Source organism: Schistocerca piceifrons, chromosome 1, assembly GCF_021461385.2.
Source record: "Schistocerca piceifrons isolate TAMUIC-IGC-003096 chromosome 1, iqSchPice1.1, whole genome shotgun sequence".
Classification (NCBI taxonomy): domain Eukaryota; kingdom Metazoa; phylum Arthropoda; class Insecta; order Orthoptera; family Acrididae; genus Schistocerca; species Schistocerca piceifrons.
This window is the reverse complement of record NC_060138.1, coordinates 430,439,272-430,461,327: the sequence shown is the minus strand read 5'-3', so window position 1 is coordinate 430,461,327 and position 22,056 is coordinate 430,439,272. Positions and strand designations below refer to the sequence as shown.

General features: G+C 37.5%; 1 protein-coding gene across 3 annotated transcripts in view; it reads left to right on the top strand.

Annotated features, from left to right (window-relative positions):
• The first annotated feature begins 6,761 nt into the window (after nt 1-6,761).
• The window catches only part of LOC124795221, a 59,230-nt gene continuing 43,935 nt past the window's right edge, over nt 6,762-22,056 (top strand). The window contains exons 1-3 of one of the 3 annotated variants that reach the window (XM_047259152.1): nt 6,938-7,275; nt 15,630-15,681; nt 20,971-20,997. In XM_047259152.1, coding sequence (XP_047115108.1) covers nt 7,161-7,275; nt 15,630-15,681; nt 20,971-20,997 — 194 coding nt within the window. In that variant the 5' untranslated portion in view covers nt 6,938-7,160. Of the gene's footprint in view, nt 6,917-6,937; nt 7,276-7,303; nt 7,885-15,629; nt 15,682-20,970; nt 20,998-22,056 lie in introns of those variants that run through there. The other 2 variants (XR_007016662.1, XR_007016664.1) reach the window with 2 other exon arrangements.

The following is a 22,056-nucleotide window of genomic DNA, read 5'->3' as shown; positions in this document are numbered from 1 at the left end:
ATGAATATAGAATGGTAAGTTATTAATATATATTAAGAACAACAAAGGACCCAAGACTGACCCTTGTGGAACCTCATTCTTGATAGTTCCCCAGTTTGAGGAATGTGCAGATCTTTGCATATTATGAGAACTGCTTATTTCAACTTTCTGCACTCGTCCAGTTAGGTACGAATTGAACCATTCATGCCACAATATTTGAGCTTGTCTAACAGAATTTCATGATTTGCACAATCAAAAGCCTTTGAGAGATCACAAAAAATCCCAATGGGTGGTGTTCGGTTATTCAGATCATTCAAAATTTGATTGGTGAAAGCATATATGGCATTTTCTGTTGAAAAACATTTCTGGAAACCAAACCGACATTTTGTTAGTACTTCATTTTTACAGATATGTGAAGCTACTCTTGAATACATTACTTTCTCAAAAATTTTGGATAAATCTGTTAAAAGGGAGATTGGATGGTAATTGTTGACATCAGATATATCCCACTTTTTATGCAAAGGTATCACAATAGCATATTTCAGTCTATCAGGGAAAATGCCCTGTTCCAGAGAGCTATTACACAGGTGGCTGAGAATCTTACTTATCTGTTGAGAACAAGCTTTTAGTATTTTGCTGGAAATGCCATCAATTCCATGTAAGTGTTTGCTTTTAAGCAAGTTTATTATTTTCCTAATTTCAGAGGGAGAAGTGGGTGAGATTTCAATTGTATCAAATTGCAAAGGTATGGACTCTTCCATTAACAGCCTAGCATCTTCTAATGAACACCTGGATCCTACTATATCCACAACATTTAGAAAATGATTATTAAAAATATTTTCAACTTCTGACTTTTTGTTCGTAAAGTTTTCATTCAATTTGATGGTAATACTGTCTTCCTGTGCTCTTGGTTGACCTGTTTCTCTTTTAATAATATTCCAAATTGTTTTAATTTTATTATCAGAGTTGCTGATTTCAGACATGATACACATACTTCCGGATTTTTTAATAACTTTTCTTAATATAACACAGTAGTTTTTATAATGTTTGATAGTTTCTGGGTCACTACTCTTTCTTGCTGTCAGATACATTTCCCTTTTCCGGTTACAAGATATTTTTATACCCTTAGTAAGCCATGGTTTGTTTCAAGGTTTCTTACGAGTATATTTAACTATTTTCTTGGGGAAGCAGTTTTCAAATGCATTTACAAAAATGTCATGAAATAAATTATATTTTAAATTGGCATCAGGTTCACGGTACACCTCATCCCAGTCTAACTGCAGTAGGCTTTCCCTGAAAATTGCAATTGTTAAATCGTTGACTGAACGTACTACTTTGGAGGACTGTTTAGTATTGCTGAATGGAGCTATGTCATATATTCCCAGATAGCACAGTAAGCCGGTTTCAAACTTGTTTCCAGATGTAAAGTTCAAGTATATAAGCTTGAATATTCAGGCCTGTTAGTTGGATTCAAGCTTGAAACAAACATCAAAGTTGGCAGAGTTAAAGCTATATTTCAAGCTTGATTTATCAAGTTTGGCTCCAGCTGTATCTACACACGTGGAATACAGCCTGGTATTTACAGCCTGTTTTAAGCTACATAATTATTAATCTGAATTTATTGAACCTAATTAATTAAATAAATATCACAATGGAAATGGTGCGAAAAAAATTATCAAGACATGTATGTTTAAAATTTTTTATTTTCAAAGTGTTTAAAATTGTTTTATTTTAAAATTTAATTATTCTGAAGCCCCTCCAGCCCCAGCACACAGACCAGAGCAGGATCAAGTATCGCTGACTTCTGCTGGTATAATGATCCTGTAACAGGTAAAAGAAAATGTTAGCCATACCTAAACATAAAAAATGTAAAAAGTTGAAACTGATCAACCTAAATATAATTTATGCCCCAGATAAGCAAAAAACTTCAAACTCACTGATGTAGTAAGAATCATTAACTAGTATAAATGTCACTGAGCAAGCAGCTGCTTCTGGTGACTTCATTCCAAAGAGTTTTTAAAGTAATTTGAAATAACTTTTTGTTTGAAATTTTTAAAGTGAAGGTGACATTTGCGTAATTTTGCGATGACTTCATGAAGAAGCCACACATCACTATTTCTAACAGTTTCAGGGCCATTTAATCTGAATTATAAAGAAACAATTACTTGAAATCATATACACCTCATACTGTAAGCTTATAAGGAAACTACCGTTTAGAAAAATGTAGACTTTTATTCTACCCACAATTACTTTTGGTGTGTAAAACTGAATCAAAATTAAATAAAAGATCAAATCAAAATGAATTTAAGAAATTACCAGTTCAGTGGAACTGAAATGTAAAAGAACAAAAAATGTCCTCCTTGTCATATTTTAATATTGCCTTTTATTAGATTTCAGCCACATTACAAATAACAATAAAAGTAAGACATACCAGTAGGCCTTGCAGTATTATTTCACCCAGGAAACAACAAAATTAAGAGCAATTGGAGACCAGCCAAAGCTACGCAAATAAAAAAGACTGACACCTATGTAGTGACTGGTTCTTGATGCACTTTTTCCCATTCACCGTGCCATTACTATTTGCATTCGCAAAGAAACTTTTCACACTTCATGATTATTCATTCATGGTGTGACACGCGCGAGTATTTACAATTAAACAAATGTAATAGGGCGATATATATAAAAAGGCGAGATTTTAAAAAGGTAAAATAACATTAAGTTTTAATTTATTGGTGCCACGTACTAGAGTGTTAGTTTAAAATGACCTCTTTTTGCTGAACAACTTGTAATATGTTTTCTTAGCTGGTAATCCATTTCACTTTCTTTACGTTACGTAATAATATTTAACATTTGTAATATTAACGTATCACTAGAGAAAAATGCACCCGCGTACCTGTAATACACCATATATCTTCTTCAGACCCGGTGTAGCAGTAAGGCAGGGGATGCCACACACTTTCCGAACTATTTTCCAGTATAAAACAAACTTCACAACAGTCAACAATCATTAACGCACGTCACAAAAATAAAATGGCCGTAAACCTAGCAGAGTCAGTGCAAGGCTTATAAACGCTTGTGGCACTTCCCGTGCACGTCTATGGGAGCTATGCTGCGCGCGCGTATGCTGTACAGCCTTCCAGGGAAATTACAGTTTATTTCAAGCTTGGGAAAATTATTTTAATTCAAGCTAAATTTTTACAGCTTGATGTAAACTGTGTAACAGGTTGATTTTTCAATCTTGAATTTTCAACTGAACCTAAACTCAATATCCACCTTGAAATAAGCTGTGTAACAGGTTGATTTTTCAATCTTGAATTTTCAACTGAACCTAAACTCAATATCCACCTTGAAATAAGCTTGAGTGCCAGCTGGGTTGTAACTAGCTGTGCACCATGATCAGAAAGACCATTCTCAACAGGCTGAGCATTTATCTGGTTAAACTTATCTTGGTCTATAAAGAAGTTATCTATCAGTGAGCTGCTATCCTTTACCACCCGAGTAGGAAAATCAATAACGGGTGTCAAATTGAAAGAACCGAGTAATACTTCAAGGTCATTTTTCCTATTACCCTCTTTCAGAGAATCTACATTGAAGTCCCCATAATAATAATTTGCCTCCCCCTGTCTGAGATGAAAATTTCCTGATGGGGACCTATATACAGTTACAATTATAAATGTGCCTTTATTTAATTTAAGCTCACAGGCACATGCTTCAATATGTTTCTCTACACAAAACTTTTTTGTTTCTATACTTTTTGCACAATGATAACTTTTGACATATATGGCAACTCCTCCTTTCTCCAATGGTTATAATGGGTTTTCCGTGGGCCTAATTGAATGAACTTGTGATTCGAGGTGTGTGTACATTTGCCAGCAAATTACTTCTGTGCCGTTAGTGTTTGTCTGTGCCAGAGAGCAAGGTGCAATGTCTTTTGGACTCCACGTTAGCCCGGTCCAAACGCAACGATCTGTCTGCGCAGACATCGGCGCAGATGTCTGTACATGCAAAAGATCGCTGCAAATGTGGTGTGTTCACACGACACAAACCCCAATCTACTACTCGCCCGCCATCTGTCGGTGTAGAAAAGAAATATCAGTGGCAAGCGACTACGCTCCCCGAAAACGTCAAAATTTAATTCAGTTATTTTGAAAAATAGAAATGGAGGAAGTTCTGTTGTGGTCTGTGTTTGCAACTTGTGTTGCAAAAAACATTCAGACCAACCGCAGGAAACAGAGAAAGCGGTCAAAATGGTGCAGACAGTGGCTGCTAAAGCGAAAGCAGTTTTGTCACGTAAATTTACTGCGAGAGTTGCAGGGCGAACCTGTTTTGTTTTACATAACCTCGTGTTCCATTTCCTCGCACATTGGCACTCCAATTTCATCTTCAGTTGTACTCCTGCTTGGTCTTGGCGTTTCTTGATCACGAAGAAAGCCAAGTAGATCAAAATACCATAACGTTGGCTGGTATACTTGATCTACTCCTACACCAGATCTTCTAGATTTCTGAACTTTGGATAACTCTTTTCGGTAAACAGTTCGCTGACAGACTAATTTACTTGACTTGCCTTCATGAACTCATCCTTCAGGAAAGCGTAAATAGCTTCACATGTGTTGGGTATTATTTCACTCAACGCTTGCTTCGATATTGCAGATGAAAATTCCAAATCATTGTAGCTCCTTCCTGTTGCTAGAAATCTTAATGTTACTGCCAGGCGTTCATGAGGAGAAATTTCCCTTCTCATACAAGTATTTTTCTCATAATATGAGGGGTTACATGCTTTAAGAGATAATTATAAGTTTCGACATCCATCCGCAAATAATTTCGCCAGTTCGCAACGAAATTATTTTTTTATTACCGTTTCTCTCTTTGACGAGGCTCCAACTGCCCGCAATTTTTCAATTAGAGCATTGTATGCTGCTGTCTTTTTGTCTCGGTCACTATATTCTTTACTTTTAATCTTCCACAAACATGGGTGGTTTCTGTATATTTCAATGAATTCACTTACAAACTCTCGAGAACTCTGACGAGTATCAGCCATTTTAATGCCCTGTGCACACAAATACAAACACTAGATTGAGCAAACAGCTGTTTCGCGCCAGATTTGCGACGATCTCCTGTCCACACGCTCCAACTTGTCTGCGCAGATGTGGTTTGAACCGACAGATTTGAGAGGTTTCGCTCAAACCTCCAACTCCAACTTCCAGGTTTGCACACACCTCAGGTTGGTGCAAATCTTCTGTTCACACGCAACGATCTGTCTGCGCAGATGTGATGTGCGCAGACATTTGCGCAGACAGATCGTTGCGTGTGGACTGGCCGTACCCAGTAACCTGCTGGACGATTCTCTGGTCTGAAGAAGGCAATTAATACCATGTTTAGGGCAGCTCTACAGTTTTCTGTTGGATGACTTACTGTGGTTTTTTTTGTGGTTTTTCCACAATATAATTGAGCACTATGCGTGAAGTATAAATGATATGTTCTGAGTCTTATTAAAGCCCGGTCCACACGCAACGATCTGTCTGCGCAGACATCGGCGCAGATGTCTGTACATGCAAAAGATCGCTGCAAATGTGGTGTGTTCACACGACACAAACCCCAATCTACTACTCGTCCGCCATCTGCCGGTGTAGAAAAGAAATATCAGTGGCAAGCGACTACGCTCCCCGTAAACCTCAAAAATTTAATTCAGTTATTTTGAAATATAGAAATGGAGGAAGTTCTGTTGTGATCTGTGTTCGCAGCTTGTGTTGCAAAAAACATTCAGATGAACCGCAGGAAACAGAGAAAGCGGGCAAAATGGTGTAGACAGTGGCTGCTAAAGCGAAAGCAGTTTTCTTACGTAAATTTACTGCGAGAGTTGCAGGGCGAACCTAACGACTGGTAAAATTATTTGCGGATGGATGTCGAAACTTATAATTATCTCTTAATGCCTGTAACCCTTCATATTATGAGAAAAAATACTTGTATGAGAAGGGCAATTTCCCCTCATGAACGGCTGGCGGTAACATAGACACTCCAATTTCATCTTCAATTGTACTCCTGCTTGGTCTTGGCGTTTCTTGATCACTAAGAAAGCCAAGCAGATCAAAATACCATAACATTGGCTGGTATACTTGATCTACTCCTACACCAGATCTTCTAGATTTCTGAACTTTGGATAACTCTTTTCGGTAAACAGTTCGCAAGGATTTTTTTTATTACTGCTTCTCTGTTTGCCGAGGCGTCAACTGCACGCAATTTTTTTCAATTAGAGCATTGTGTGCTGCTGTCTTTTTGTCTCGGTCGCCGGTCACTATATTCTTTACTTTTAATCTTCTACAAACATTGGTGGTTTCTACATATTTCAATGAATTCACTTACAAACTTTCGAGAACACTGACGAGTATCAGCCATTTTAATGCCCTGTGCGCACAAATACAAACACTAGACTGAGCAAACAGCTGTTTCGCGCCAGATTTGCGGCGATCTCCTGTCCACACGCTCCAACTTGTCTGCGCAGATGTGGTTTGAACCGACAGATTTGAGAGGTTTCGCTCAAACCTCCAACTCCAACTTCCAGGTTTGCACACACCTCAGGTTGATGCAAATCTTCTGTCCACACGCAACGATCTGTCTGCGCAGATGTGATGTGCGCAGACAGATCGTTGCGTGTGGACGGGCCTTAAAAAGACTATATCAAGTAGGAGAAATTCCTTAAGCGGCAGTTGTTGAAACAAAAGTCCGCTTGTTTAATGTACCGGAACGCACTTTAAATTACACGATAAATTTGCACTAAAGGAGTTGTCACAGCTCTAGCGGCACGTAAAAATACGCTATCTTCGTATACGACACATGATTTTCTCATAACAATAAATTTAAAGACTCAGATACATTGTCATCTGCGCGGTTACGTATGTCGACTACGGAGAGAGGCAAGAAAATTTTCGCGGAATCAAAGGTAAAGTCCAGTTAAAACATAGAAGATGCGGAAGGCAAACAAATACAAAGGGTACAGCAAGTAACAACAGAGTGGCAGATCCGCAAAGCGCAAACGTGAAGAGACAGGGAGAGTGGGAAGATAGAGTCGCTGGAACGGCTGGGCAAAACATTGGTTATGCTGCGGGTAGCGATTGTCAACATGTCCAACATGTGTGCCTGGTTTCAGGTTATGTTTTGAGGAATAAAAGTTAATAAAAGGTTCCATGATTTCTTTTTCCATGTTGTTAAAAAGAACGGTTACGTCCAGCTGCATAAGTCAGCCTGGCGTATCATGGGAACTTGCTTCGGAAAATGCCCGAGTACGGAAAGTTCGAAAAGGTATACAAACCTTCTTGAGTTTTTACCTTAGTATTATTATTAAATGTTGACGAGAAGTCATCAGTTGATTCTGTTGGTTTATTTTGGAGTATCAGTCGAACATTATATTTATCTTTAAGATTGTAAATGCCACTCTATTAACGGCATTATTGGGCAGTTATTACCCGCAAAGCGAAAACATTGAATAAGCATATTATAGATGTGTGGTTGTATTATGTCGAATTTTGAAAGAACTGTAGATAAAAATGGTGTATTGTCAGTGAAAGTGTGTTGTTGAACATTTGATACAGCCTTCAAACACATTTCATTTTAGTAAGAATAGCTGTAACATCACAAGCCCAAACTGTTGTGGATAGTCACTGAAGCATTTTGGATTAAGACAAAACATTCACCACCAACTAAAGAGAAAACAAATAACATAGAAGTGCAATAAATATACTGTCAAAATTACCATAGATAGACAGTTTTAACATTATACAGAGTTCACACTGCAAAACACTGAGTATCATTAAATGTAGTTTGTCAAGCAGACTACAGTGTTTTCTTTTTCTCCACCAGTTGTCAAAACAATCTGCTTACTGTATACAGTCGTAGTACAACAATGAAGAGGTAAATATGATTTTGTTTGTTTTTGTGTTATTCGCAGGTATACTTAATACTTTGTTATTAAATGGTTTAAAGTGCTCAAGGACGTTTATCAAAACATGAATTTTACAGGTTGTGAATCAATTTTGTGAACTTTTGATCGTTATCTCAAATATATGTATAGGACTACCCAGAATAACTCATGACACAAAGATTATCAAAAAGACATATTTTAGATGTTCAATGGGTCATTGCTTTTGTGTGTTTGTTGTATCATTTAGAGCAAAAAGCTGTGTTCATTGAATCTTTTAGTAAATGCTATCAGCATGAAAAATGTGACTGTGGACATAGCATTATTAAATGGAGATGTCATGGAAATTGAAGCAATAAAGAGGCCTTAGATAAGCAAGAATATGGCAGATGTTCTGAAGGGACTGAGAAATACTGCGAGGCATCTCGGCTCATGTCAGAAATGAGTGAAAAGGCTGAAATAAAAGATACAATTGTTGTGTATTTATTACAAGTTGTTGTTCACGCATATTCACATCCACCATGCACACATGAATGGTAGGCATGATGGAGTCACTGTGAAAGGTGAAGTCTCCAATTAAGTTGTATTGATCTGGCTGCAAGTAACTTTTTATAAACTGCAACAAATTTATTTTACGGGTACTACCCTTAGCTGATGGATTGAAAAACTGTGGGTATTCAGATATCTAGATGTGTGTTCATTCAAGAGCCACTGGCAGAACTGCATGTGTGCGATTTGATCTCGAACCTTTAACTTGTGCACAACAAAAAATTTGTAGTGATGAAGATCTTTGGCCATTTTAGCAGTGTACTTACATGACTATCTTTTCATTCCCACATGCACAACTAACCAGTGTTATTATTTTATCAAACTTTTCTGCAAGCTGTCTTTCACTTGAATTGTGGTCTCTGGTCTTTGAACTCTTTTTCAGATAGTTTACTAATGATCTCTCTAATGTTGAGGTTACATTGCCTTGAAATACCAAAAACAGGTAGTTCTTTATTTGTGCTTAAACCATTTACAAAATTATATCAGCTATGTCATCTTAACTGAAAAAGGAAACTTTTTAAAATTAACTAATTCTTGCATACAATAATATTATTTTGTGTAGATCTATGTGAACATGATACTTTTTTTCTGACTAGTTTAGATATGTCAACCCAATATAATCGAGATGCTTTGGGATAAAATTCTAATTCCAGTTGAAGACTTGGGCAGAAGAAACTACTATGTGGGTTTGTGTGTACTGAGCAGAATTTTATATGTGTACTTCTGCCTTTGTGAAACACAAATCTGTGCAATTTTTTTTTTGGGGTGCCCAGAACTTGATTTAACATGGTTGTTTCATTCTCATTGGGTGTTTTCTGTGTATTATTCTAATAGTTCTTGTGGTGGTGTGCATGTTATAAAACAGGTATGGTTGAAGTCTAAATAATTTTATTTGTGTCCTTATGTTTCTTTAGAGCATGCAATTCTCTGATTGCACTTCCTTGCCTTTTCTCCGACCAATTTTAAGTGATAGGAGTAAGCTGCTACTGTTCGTCAAAGAATTACAACTGCAATTGATGTATTTCACACACGATAAGTTTGTGAATAATTATGTGCTCCCTCCTCCCGCATTTGCTTTTAGCTGGGTGTTGAAGCATAAAGCTTAAGGTACTTCTATGTGAATATAATTACAATTTTGTAAATTTTGTTATGGTAGAAAACCCTGATTTTTCAGTATTGTGACCTTAAGTTTGATTATTGTGCTGTTGATTGTCAATAATTATCTTAGGTATTAAGAATATTGCAATTGTTCTTTGTTTACTGCTGTCTATCATATGCAATAGCTGCATTTATTGTAAACAGTAACATAGTTTAAAGACAATGAATATGACTATGAGAAAAGAGCGAACACCCAAACAAGATTTTTTCCAAGTCTCGGTGAATCTTTGTCAGACGTTGCTCCAGCCACACAATCACCTTTTTTCTTTCCTTCTTTTTTTTCTGCAAGGGATAACTACATTAGAAACAGTCTTTTTCTTTCAAATATCTTGAGTGCATTACATTAAACAAAGCTATAATATTGAAAACTATTTAATAAAATTGAGAAAACTTTACATTTGTTCAGCCAGATGAACAAACTCAAATGTATGGCAAATGGTGGTACCCCTTAGGGAAATGGCAGCAAGGGCCAGGAATGGACACTAGATGCACTCTGTGTGTATGCCTGGAGGCCTCATTCAACGTGTTGAAGAGGCTATTGTAGTGGGTATTGATGGAGCAGGGTGCAGCCAGCTGTAGATTGTGGTACATTTTGGAACAAATGATGCCTCTCGTCTGGGCTCCGAGGTTATCCCAGTGGCTGGAAGAGAAGGTTGACAAGGCCAATCTTATAGACTGAGTTTCAACGAAGTGCACAATTTGCAGACTTGTTCCCAGAACTGATCGTTTACCTTTGGTTCTCAGTGGAGTGGAAAGATTGAACCAGAGACTTTGAAGGTAGTGTGACAAGCTAGGCTGAGATTTCCTGGACTTGGCCATTATGCTAGAAATCTTAATCGAGCACTGTAATACGAATAACTCAATAGGAGATTTCCAACATGGCTTTAGAAGTGGTCGGAGCACCATATCTGCAGCAGTACAGTTTGTACACAGTCTGATGTAGAAAATAAATGAGGGTCACAAAACGGCAGGAGTGTTTTTAGATCTTTCCAAAGCATTTGACAGAGTCCCTCATGGCTCTCTTTTAAGTAAACTTGCTTGTAATGGTGTCATTGGGAAACTATTGCTTTTAATAGAATCTTACCTTAAAGATAGACAACAATGCACAGAAGTTGTATATGATAATGGAGAAGTAATCGAAAAAAGAAGATCAAAGATAAGAAATATAAATTTTAGTGTGCCACAAGGCTCTATCTTGGGCCCCTTCTTGTTTATTTGCTACGTGAATGATTTCTCAAAAGTATTAGACACCAGTCATTGTATTACTATGTATGCTGATGACACCTCTGGGGTTTGCTGGGCATGTAGTAATGATGGCCTAAATTCAGTTATACAGAATTTTGTTGAAAAAGCCCAAATACATTTTGAAAAAGAAAACCTGAGGGTCAATATTAACAAAACTAATTTAATTTATTTTAAGACAAGTGGCTCAAATAAAAATTCTGTTGTAAATGAGGACATTCAGGAAAATACCTGTTCCCCATCTATCTTATGGAATTGTATTGTAGGGTGGATGTAGCCAATACAATATAAGAAGGGTATTTGTATTGCAGAAAAGAGTAATAAGAACTATGACAAAAGTAAGACCTAGAACTTCATGCAAAAACCTGTTTATTAATTTTAATATTATGACTATCGATGCAGTATATATGTTTAATCAATATTATTAAAGAAAAAAAGACAAAAAAGTGACAAACAGGAATATGTAAATCCATGATTACGATACAAGACACAAATCAGACTTTCATATGGTGAGCAGAAGATTGAATCTCACAACAAATACCCCATTCATTAAGGGAGCAATATTTTATAACTCTTTGCCAAACAACCTGAAACAGCTTTCTGGTAGAATTTAAAAATGAATTAAAAAATGGCTTATATTGAAGTGCCCATACAGTATGGTGCTGACATTATTTGATCTCAGGAATGCTATGTTAAATATACTTAAATGATCTTTTACTTAAGAGCATGTAATCTATTGTGTATCAATAATCTAAATGTAGTTTCTGTAACATTGCCCATGCATGTTAAATACACGTTTTGAGCTGTAAGATAAATAAATAAATAAACAAAGGACATGTAAAACGGGCAGAAAGGTATATATGTTCAGTTAACTAGATGAAAAATTACTAGTGTCTTATTTCAGTGAGGGAGTTGAAACTTTCAGCACAGGGCAGGAGCTTGTAGAGGAACTCTGGCTCAAGTTTAAAAGAATAGTTGGCCATGCATTAGATATACAGGGTGTACATTTTAAGTTAACAAACCAGAATCACTCGAAAAATAAACTTCACACGAAAAAATGTGTAGAATCCAAAGTTGATTATTTTCGGGGGGGGGGGGGGGGGCGCGGGCATCTGCTGGTGCTATAATTAGCCCGCCACCCCAACCCCCTGGGGGTGGGGTGGGAGGCAACTTTAAAATTTCAAATGGGAACCCCCATTTTTTATTGCAGAATCAGATTCTACATAAAAAACTACTTACATTTTGTCTTAAACATTTGTTTTGATTCTTGGTAGTTGGCACTGTAATTCAAGAAAATCCATGTCCTCATTTTTGCGTGGAAAATGGTTACGGGTGAATAAAAAATACTTATTTACTTCGTAAATTTTGATTCACTAGAACTAAAACTCTCCGTCTCTCCCCATAGAGTGGGGTTTGACAGAGAGGAATTAGAGTTTTACAAATGTTGAGCCAAATATTAATTTTTTCCGCAGATTCAGATTGGGTCAACATTTGTAAAACTCTAATTCCTCTCTCTCAAACCCCACACTATGGGAGAGAGAGGGAGAGTTTTAGTTTTAGCGAATCAAAATTTACAATGTAAATAACTATTTTTTGTTCATCCATAACCATTTTCCATGCAAAATTGAGAACATGGATTTTCTTAAATTACAGCGCCAACTACCAAGAATCAAAACAAATGTTTAAGACAAAATGTACATAGTTTTTATGTAGAATCTGATTCTGCAATAAAAAATGGGGATTCCCATTTTAAATTTTTAAGTTGCTTCCCGCCCCATCCCCCAAGGGGCTGGGGTGGCCGTCTAATTTTAGCACCAGCAGATGACCCACTCGAAAATAATCAACTGTGGATTCTACACATTTTTTCGTGTGAAGCTTATTTTTCGAGTTATTCTGGTTTGTTAACTTAAAATTTACGCCCTGTATATGTACCCAGTAGGAAAGTTCATAACGGTAGGGACCTCCATGGTATACAGTCACTGTAAAGAAACGGACGCTACTGCATAATAGGTATAAAACAAATCATGAGACTATAGAGAGAGAGAGAGAGAGAGAGAGAGAGATACTGAATGAAATGAATTTGGCTATCAAGAGAGTGATGCATCATGCCTTCAATGATTACCGTGGCAGAATTTTGTCACATGATATTTCACAAAATCCAAAGAAATTTTGGTCATTTTAAAAGGCTATTAGTGGAACCAGAGTTAATATCCAAAACCTGGTTAATGAGAGAGGAACTGAAATTGAGGGCAAAGCAAATGCTGAAATGCTTAACTTCATTTTCAAATGTTCCTTTACAAAGGAAAACCCAGGAGAATTGCCCCAATTTAATCCTTGTAGCACTAACAAGATGAATGAAGTAAGTATTAGTATCCGTGGCATTGAGAAACAGCTGAAATTGTTAAAATTGAACAAAGCTCCAGGGTGTGATGGAATCCGTCAGATTCTTTACTGGATTTACAGCTGAGTTAGTCCCTCTTTTAACTATAACCTATCATTGATCCCCCAAAGAAAAAAACTATGGCCAGTTCTTCGAAAAAAGCACAGGTCACAACTGTCTTCAAGAAGGGTAGTAAAAGTGATCCTCAAAACTACCATCCAGTATCCTTGACATCAGTTTGTTGTCAAATTTTCGCCAGCCGGAGTGGCCGAGCGGTTCTAGGCGCTACAGTCTGGAACCGCGCGACCGCTAAGGTCATAGATTCGAAGGTTCGAATCCTGCCTCGGGAATGGATGTGTGTGATGTCCTTAGGTTAGTTAGTTTTAAGTAGTTCTAAGTTCTAGGGGACTCATGACCTCAGAAGTTAAGTCCTATAGTGCTCGGAGCCATTTGAACCATTTTTTTTTTGTTGTCAAATTTTGTAACACATTCTGAGCTCAAACATAATGAGTTACCTTGAACAGAATGACTTTCTCATGTCAACCAGCATAGACTCTGAAACATCGATCATGTGAAACCCAACGTGCACTTTTCTCACATGACATACTGAAAGGTTTGGATCAAGGCAGTCAGGTACAGGCAGTAATTCTTGATTTCCGAACAGCATTTGATACAATACCACACCTAGGCTTATTATCAAAATGAGGATTATATCAAGTAAAAGTGAAATTTGTGACTGGATTGAGAATATTTTGATAGGGAGCATACAGCCCGTTATTTTGGATGGAGGGAAGTGTGTTGGGACCCTTGCTGTGCATGTTGTGTATTAATGACATTGCAGACAATATGCATAGTAACCCCAGACTTTTTGTAAATGATACAGTTGATAAGATTTCAAAGTGGTGCAAAGATTGATGACTTGCTTTAAATGTTCTGAAATGTACAATTGTGCACTTCACAAAACGAAAAATCATAATATCCTAAGACTACACTATCAATGAGTCACTATTGGAATCGGCCACCTCAAACAAATATCTGGATTTAACGCTTTGTAGGGATAAGGAATGGAGTTATCACATAGGCTCAGGCATGGGTACAGCAGGTGGTAGACTATGGTTTATTGGTATTATACTGTGGAAGTGCAATCAGTCTACAGAGGAGATTGCTTACAGGTAACTTGTGTGACCAGTTCGAGAATATTGCTCAGGTGCGTGGGACCCGTAACAAATAGGAGCAACGGGGAATAGTGAACTTATACAGAGAAGGGCAGCACAAATGGTCACAGGTTTGCTTGATCCGTGAGAGTGTGACTCGTGAAGACAGATGTAAACTATCCCGAGAAAGTGTGTGAACAAAGTTTCAAGAACTGGCTTTAAATGATGACACTAGGATATATTACAATCCCCTACATGTCACTCAAATAAGGATTGTGAGGGTAAGATTAGAGTAATTACTGCACACACAAAGGCATTCAAACAATTATTCTTCCCTCGCTATATATATGAATGGAACAGGAATAAACCCTAAAAATTGATACAGTGGGATGTACCCTCTGCCATGCAGCTCATGGTGGTTTGTGGATTAAAGATGTAGATGTTAATGTTGACCACCAAATGGCTCCAAAGTGTTAACTTTATTGTGTATATGATGTACCAGTTTTCACTTATGATACAAGCAGCAATAACCTTGTAGGAGAAGACAGAAGAAAAATCAAGACAGGAGAGAAATAAATTCAACAACACACTAAAATGAGAGGCAGAATAAAATTGCATTGTAGCTTCCCTAATCAGAGAAATTGTACATAATAGTCAAAGAACCATTTCATTCACTCTGCAGTGTAGTGTGCGCTAATATGAAACTTCTTGGCAGATTAAAACTGTGTGCCAGACTCGAACTCGGGACCTTTGCCTTTCACGGGCAAGTTCTACATCATCTGAGCTCCCAAAGCGCAACTCACGACCCATCCTCACACCTTCAATTCTGCCAGTACCTTGTCCCCTACCTTGCAAACTTTGCAGAAGCTCTCCTGCGAAACTTGCAGAAGTAGCACTCGTGGAAGGAAGGATATTGCGGAAACATGGCTTTGCCACAGCCTGAGGGATATTTCCAGAATGAAATTTTCACTCTGGACCGGAGTGTGTGCTGATATGAAACTTCCTGGAAGAGTCTTGATCCAGCACACAGTTTTAATCTGCCGGGAACTTTTAGTCTACAATTTATTGCTTTTGTTTTTATATATACCCTAAAAAGTCTAATTTATTAAATAAAATATTGTGCTTCATTCTTCTGCCTTAGATATTAGTGAAACTGAAAATGTTGCACATACATTTCTTTGCAGATTTAAGACGATAAGCCGCACATTTTTGTTTTTACGTAATATCAGATGTTTAATGTGATATTTTTTTCCAGAGCATATCAGATTGAAAGGTCAAAATACAGCAAGGCAGAAGGGAATGTTGAGGTGAGTATATACTTCAAGCTAACGTAACAGTTGTCACAGTGTATTTGTTGTGCCATACAGGCACTCCTCTGTTTTATATTATCCTCTTTCATAGAAGCAGTTGTGTTACAGTCATGTGATTACCTACACTACAGATAATTTTTTGTGGAAAGTGATAAGGTGCAAACATTTGAAATCTATCATTTGTTGATTTCTATTTAACTGGAAAATATTTCACCTGGAATTTGTGGTGGTTGTTCGTTGGACTTCAGTGTGGAGACGGATTTGATGTTGCTCTCCACATTAACACATCCTATGTAACCCTCTTCATCTCTGCATTACTACCATGACGTGCACCCATTTGAACCTGTTTATTGTAATCAAGCCTTGGCCCCCCTCTACAATTTTACACCACACACTTTCCTCCAATACCAAACTGATGATTCTTTGACGTGTCTTTCAACCGAGCCCTTCTTTTTGTGAAATTGTGCCATAAATTTATTTTATCTTCAGTTCGGCTCTGTAGGTTACCACCTCTTTAGTTATCCTATCTACCCATCTTCAGCATGCACCAGTAGAGCCACATTTCAAAAGCTTCTACTCTCCTTGTGTAGACTGTTTGTTGTCCACCCAAATACATTCACAATAGACTTCCTAATGTTTAAATTTATTTTAGCAATTTTATCTTTCTCATGATATATATATATATATATATATATATATATATATATATATATATATATATATATGTGTGTGTGTGGATGGCTATGTGTGTGTGTGCGAGTGTATACTCGTCCTTTTTTCCCCCTAAGGTAAGTCTTTCCGCTCCCGGGATTGGAATGACTCCTTACCCTCTCCCTTAAAACCCACATCCTTTCGTCTTTCCCTCTCCTTCCCTCTTTCCTGATGAGGCAACAGTTTGTTGCGAAAGCTTGAATTTTGTGTGTCTGTTTGTGTTTGTTTGTGTGTCTGTCGACCTGCCAGCACTTTCATTTGGTAAGTCACATCATCTTTGTTTTTAGATATAGTTTTCCTACGTGGAATGTTTCCCTCTATTTTATATATATATATATAATTCTCTCTCTGTACTTTAATTCCATTTCCAAATTTGTTATTGATTTCCTTCACTGCTTGCTCAGTGTACAGATTGAATTACATCAGTGATATGCTACAAATTCTTTCCCAAGTACTGCTTCCCTCTTTCATGTCCTTTGGCTCTTCACATTGCATCTGGCTTCTGTAAAAGTTGTAGAAAGCCTTTCACTCCCACATATTTTATCCCTACTCTCTTCAGAGAGAGTATTCCAGTCAGCATTGTCAAAAACTTTCTCTGAATTTATGAATACCAAAATGTGGATTTGTAATGTTATTGGATAGATAAAAAGATCTACGTACCAAGTGGCAGCAGGAGAACACACATATAGAAGGTATTATTATGCGTGCAAGCTTTCAGAGCATGTGGCTTCTTCTTCTGACAGAATGGTTGAAGATGAAGGAGGAGTTGTGAAGGGAAAGGATTGGTGAGCTTCAGCAAAATGGGTTGAGTTCGGAAATGTCACCCAGAACCCAAGGTCAGGGGACACTTAATGCCCAGGAAGAGAAGGAAAGACTGATTGTTGGGGACTGCACCAGACAAGATGTGAAAACCTGAGAGCTTAAAGGTGGAAGATTGGGTAATATGCAAGAGTGAGATTACTGCTAAAACATTGTGCATGAGTTAGTAAGAGTGAAAAGCTAAGTGCATTGTATGTGATAGAGTTGGGAGAGGGACGGTGAAAAATAGACAGTACTAGTCATCAAGATGTTGAATATTGTTTTCCATATTGACTTTTTCTTGCTTCATGTCATTGCTTCAAACTTGGAGATTTGAATCTTTTGTGCATAGTTCACAGTTTTTACCTAGATGATGTCATGTTACATGCAATATTACATGCAGTGAGTGACTCCTGAATTCTTGCTTTTAATACGGCTGTCTCTTTGTGGTAGAAAATACTCTGATCCCAGATGTTAGCCATCTTTCTCTTTTAGTTACACTTTACATATGTTATTTGGGGCTCGCAGTATCTAGGTTATTAGTGCCCATACGTAAACTGTGTGTGTATCTTAAACATTGTAGCAAGTACTGAATTCACTGTATTGTAAGAATATTTTTAGGAAAAACTTAAATTTCTTATCTACTGTATCTCATTGATAAAATTTTCCCCATTGTTCATATTGCGAATTCTCTCTGAATACTGTAATTGAGTTAGCATTTATGATTCGGCAATTAGTATGTCTTCCTTTTTAATTATAAGTGATTGCTGGAGATGCTTTGCTGTTACTACTTGATTATCGTTGTCAGATAAACCATTTATTATGAGGTTCATACACTATGTGATCAAAAGTATGTGGACACCCCAAAAACATAAGTTTTTCATATTAGGTGCATTGTGCTGCCACCTATTGCCAGGTACTCCATATCAGTGACATCAGTAGTCATTAGACACTGTGAGTGAGAAGAATGGGGCACTCCGCAAAACTCACGGACTTTGAACGTGGTCAGGTGACTGGATGTCACTTCTGTCATAAGTCTGTTTGCGAGATTTCCGCACTCCTAAACATCCCTAGGTCTACTGTTTCCGAAGTGATAGTGAAGTGGAAATGTGAAGGGACACATACAGCACAAAAGCATTCAGGGCAATCTTATCTGTTGACTGACACAGACTGCTGACAGTTGAAGAGGGTTGTAATGTGTAATGGGCAGACATCTATCCAGACCATCACACAGGAATTCCAAACTGCATCAGGATCCACTGCAAGTACTATGACAGCTAGGCGGACAGTGAGAAAACTTGGATTTCACTGTCGAGCGGCTGCTCATAAGCCACACATCATGCCAGTAAATGCCAAATGACGCCTCACTTGGCGTAAGGAGTGTAAACATTGGATGACTGAACAGTGGAAAAACATTGTATGGAGTGACAAATCGCAGTTCACAGTGTGTTGATCTGATGGCAGGGTGTGGGTATGGCGAACGCCATTTGCCAGTATGTGTAGTGCCAGCAGTAAAATTCGGAGGTGGTGGTGGTATGGTCTGGTCGTGTTTTTCATGGAGGGAGCTTGCGCCCTTTGCTGTTTTGTGTGACACTATCACAACACAGACCTACATTGATGTTTTAAGCACCTTCTTGCTTCCCACTGTTAAAGAGCAATTCGGGGATGGCGATTGCATCTTTCAACACGATCGAGCACCTGTTCATAATGCACGGCCTGTGGCGGTGTGGTTACACAACAGTAACATCCCTGTAATGGACTGGCCTGCACAGAGTCCTGACCTGAATTCTATACGACACCTTTAGGATATTTTGGAACGTCAACTTTGTGCCAGGCCTCACTGATTGCCATCGATACCTCTCCTCAGTGTGGAACTCCGTGAAGAATGGGTTGCCATTGCCCAAGAAACCTTTCAGCACTCGACTGAATGTATACCTGCGAGAGTGGAAGCTGTCATCTGCCAACACCATATTGAATTCCAGCATTACAGTGGAGGGTGCCACGATCTTGTAAGTCATTTTCAGCTAGGTGGCTGGATACTTTTGATCACATAGTGTATCTATTTGAGGAAAACAGTTGGCATTATAAATAAACTGTCAGTTGCTGGTGCTGTATTTTTTACTGTGGGGGTCAGATCAAAGCTGGACATTACAACTGTTAAAGTACCATTGATCAGAAGTACCCTTGATGAAATCGATTTTTGAATCTCTGTGTACAATCACTTCCTAGTTATTTTTACTAAATTGTATTAGTAGCCTCTCTAATTGCTTGGTCAAATTTAAAACATTTGCTGTTGTGGGCATGTTGAGGGAAAATTGTTGATGCTCACTATGGAGCGTTTAAAAACTTTGTTTCATGATTACTTTTTTACAGTTAGAAGTCATCTTCCTATATTGTAAACAATATTTGTCGTATGAATATGAAATAGATTATATATAAAAACAAAGATGAGGTGACTTACCGAACAAAAGCGCTGGCAGGTCGATAGACACACAAACAAACACAAACACACACACAAAATTCAAGCTTTCGCAACAAACTGTTGCCTCATCAGGAAAGAGGGAAGGAGAGGGGAAGACGAAAGGAAGTGGGTTTTAAGGGAGAGGGTAAGGAGTCATTCCAATCCCGGGAGCGGAAAGACTTACCTTAGGGGGAAAAAAGGACAGGTATACACTCGCACACACGCACATATCCATCCACACATACAGACACAAGCATGTCTGCTTGCAACTCATGTCTGCTTGTGTCTGTATGTGTGGATGGATATGTGTGTGTGTGCGAGTGTATACCTGTCCTTTTTTCCCCCTAAGGTAAGTCTTTCCGCTCCCGGGATTGGAATGACTCCTTACCCTCTCCCTTAAAACCCACTTCCTTTCGTCTTCCCCTCTCCTTCCCTCTTTCCTGATGAGGCAACAGTTTGTTGCGAAAGCTTGAATTTTGTGTGTGTGTTTGTGTTTGTTTGTGTGTCTATCGACCTGCCAGCGCTTTTGTTCGGTAAGTCACCTCATCTTTGTTTTTATATATAATTTTTTCCCACGTGGAATGTTTCCTTCCATTATATGAAATAGATTAGTTACTTTTGCCTTTCAAATTTGAATTTCAACTGTAAGCTTCTCCAGACTAGTGGAATAATATAATTCTCTGCAGTTTCTCTTGCCCTCATTTTCCTGTAATGTCTCATTACATTTTTATATATCTATTTGAAGACTTAATATTTGGTCTTCTCATTACATAAGTTCTTAATATCAGTCAAGCACTGATTGCTTCTGTTGCTATCCGCTCTTTTTATTTTCATGAGTTAGAGTTTGAAAGGTTTTTGTTTCTAACCTTGCTGTGAGTTGCAAGATTGCACAACTGTTGTGAGAAACACAAGTTGAAGAATCAGATAACTTAAGCAGTATTGCAGTAGGCAAATGTTCCATTCCTTAAACATTTGTGTGTTAATAATTTTCTAGTCATGTCACAGTAGACATTTTTGTTAGGCTCTGTAAAAATCCAAATAGCTGGTGCATTTCTAGAAATGATGTTATTTTTAGGTTGTAATATTGCAGTTAACTTTAAAGGGAAGAAAAATCTCTCTTACCAGACAATAATTTGTATTCCTGTTGAGCTCATTATAATTTGTAGTTTCTCCTAGAAACACAGGTTCATAAATTTTGTAGTTAATTATACGCAGTACAAGCCATGTCATGTTGTGCCATAATACTTTATCTCTGTTACATGTAATGGGTATTTTTATGCCATAGGAAATAAATTAATATTTCTTTTTTCTCGTAGTTTGACTTTCTTGTGGATGAGAGAAAGGTAAGAACCAGTGCCTCACTTTGGAAGGCATTACTGAGAAATTTTTTACTAATTAGTCTTTCATATAATAATGTGGAAATAAAGTTGCTATTTAATTTCTTCTTTTATATAACTTGCTTCAATATACAACCACATTTTGCAACAAAATTTAGTTATGACATATAAATCGAGGTCTAATATTAAATACAGCATATTTTATACTATGTTTTGATTCAGTAATTGTTTCCTTGATTTTGTTTGATTTTCTTGTTTCATGTGTATCCTACATTTCTCAAATTAGGAAAGATATTGAATTTGTGTCTGGTTGCTGACAAAATATAAAATATTCCACAAAGTATTCGCTTTTATACATATACTGAATAGTGTATGAATACACAATATTCATAGATTTTAACTCTTGTGACTGTTCATCTTTATTTGAAAATCTTCTCTTTTAATTTGACAATGTGTGCATCATACTACTGAAGCAACTAGAATTTAAAATATGATTATATATTCAGTTGTCATTGGAAAAGTGGTTCTCCCCATGTTTCCCATTACTTATTATTTTTGAATTTTACAGTGTCATATTGTGATACTTTTGAATTTTATTGCTTTCCATGCTGATTTCTATAGATTTCTTGCACTACATGTTTTGATTCCAGATGACATGTGAGATTTCAATGATTTCTTAAAATCTATTTCAAATAATGTAGGGAATAAAGGTAACTATGCACAGTATGGATGAGGCATTGAGCAGTTGTCAGGCACATTGATGAGATTGGTACACTGATAAGCCAAAACATTATGATCACTGTCCACCATGACATTGGATGCCATGTGGTGGCGTTGTGAGCAAGTGACTTGGTTGCAATAGAATGTAAGCAGAGCAGACACACACGGGGGATCACCATAGCGAAGATATGGGTTGCAAATCCATCGAGATAAGCGACTTTGACAAAGGGTAGATTATTATTATGCAGAGCCTGTTAACAAGTTCTCAAAAGCAGCCGAGCTGGTTGAATTTTCATGTGCTACTGTCATCAGTGTCTATGGAAAGAGGCAGGAGGACATCCAAAC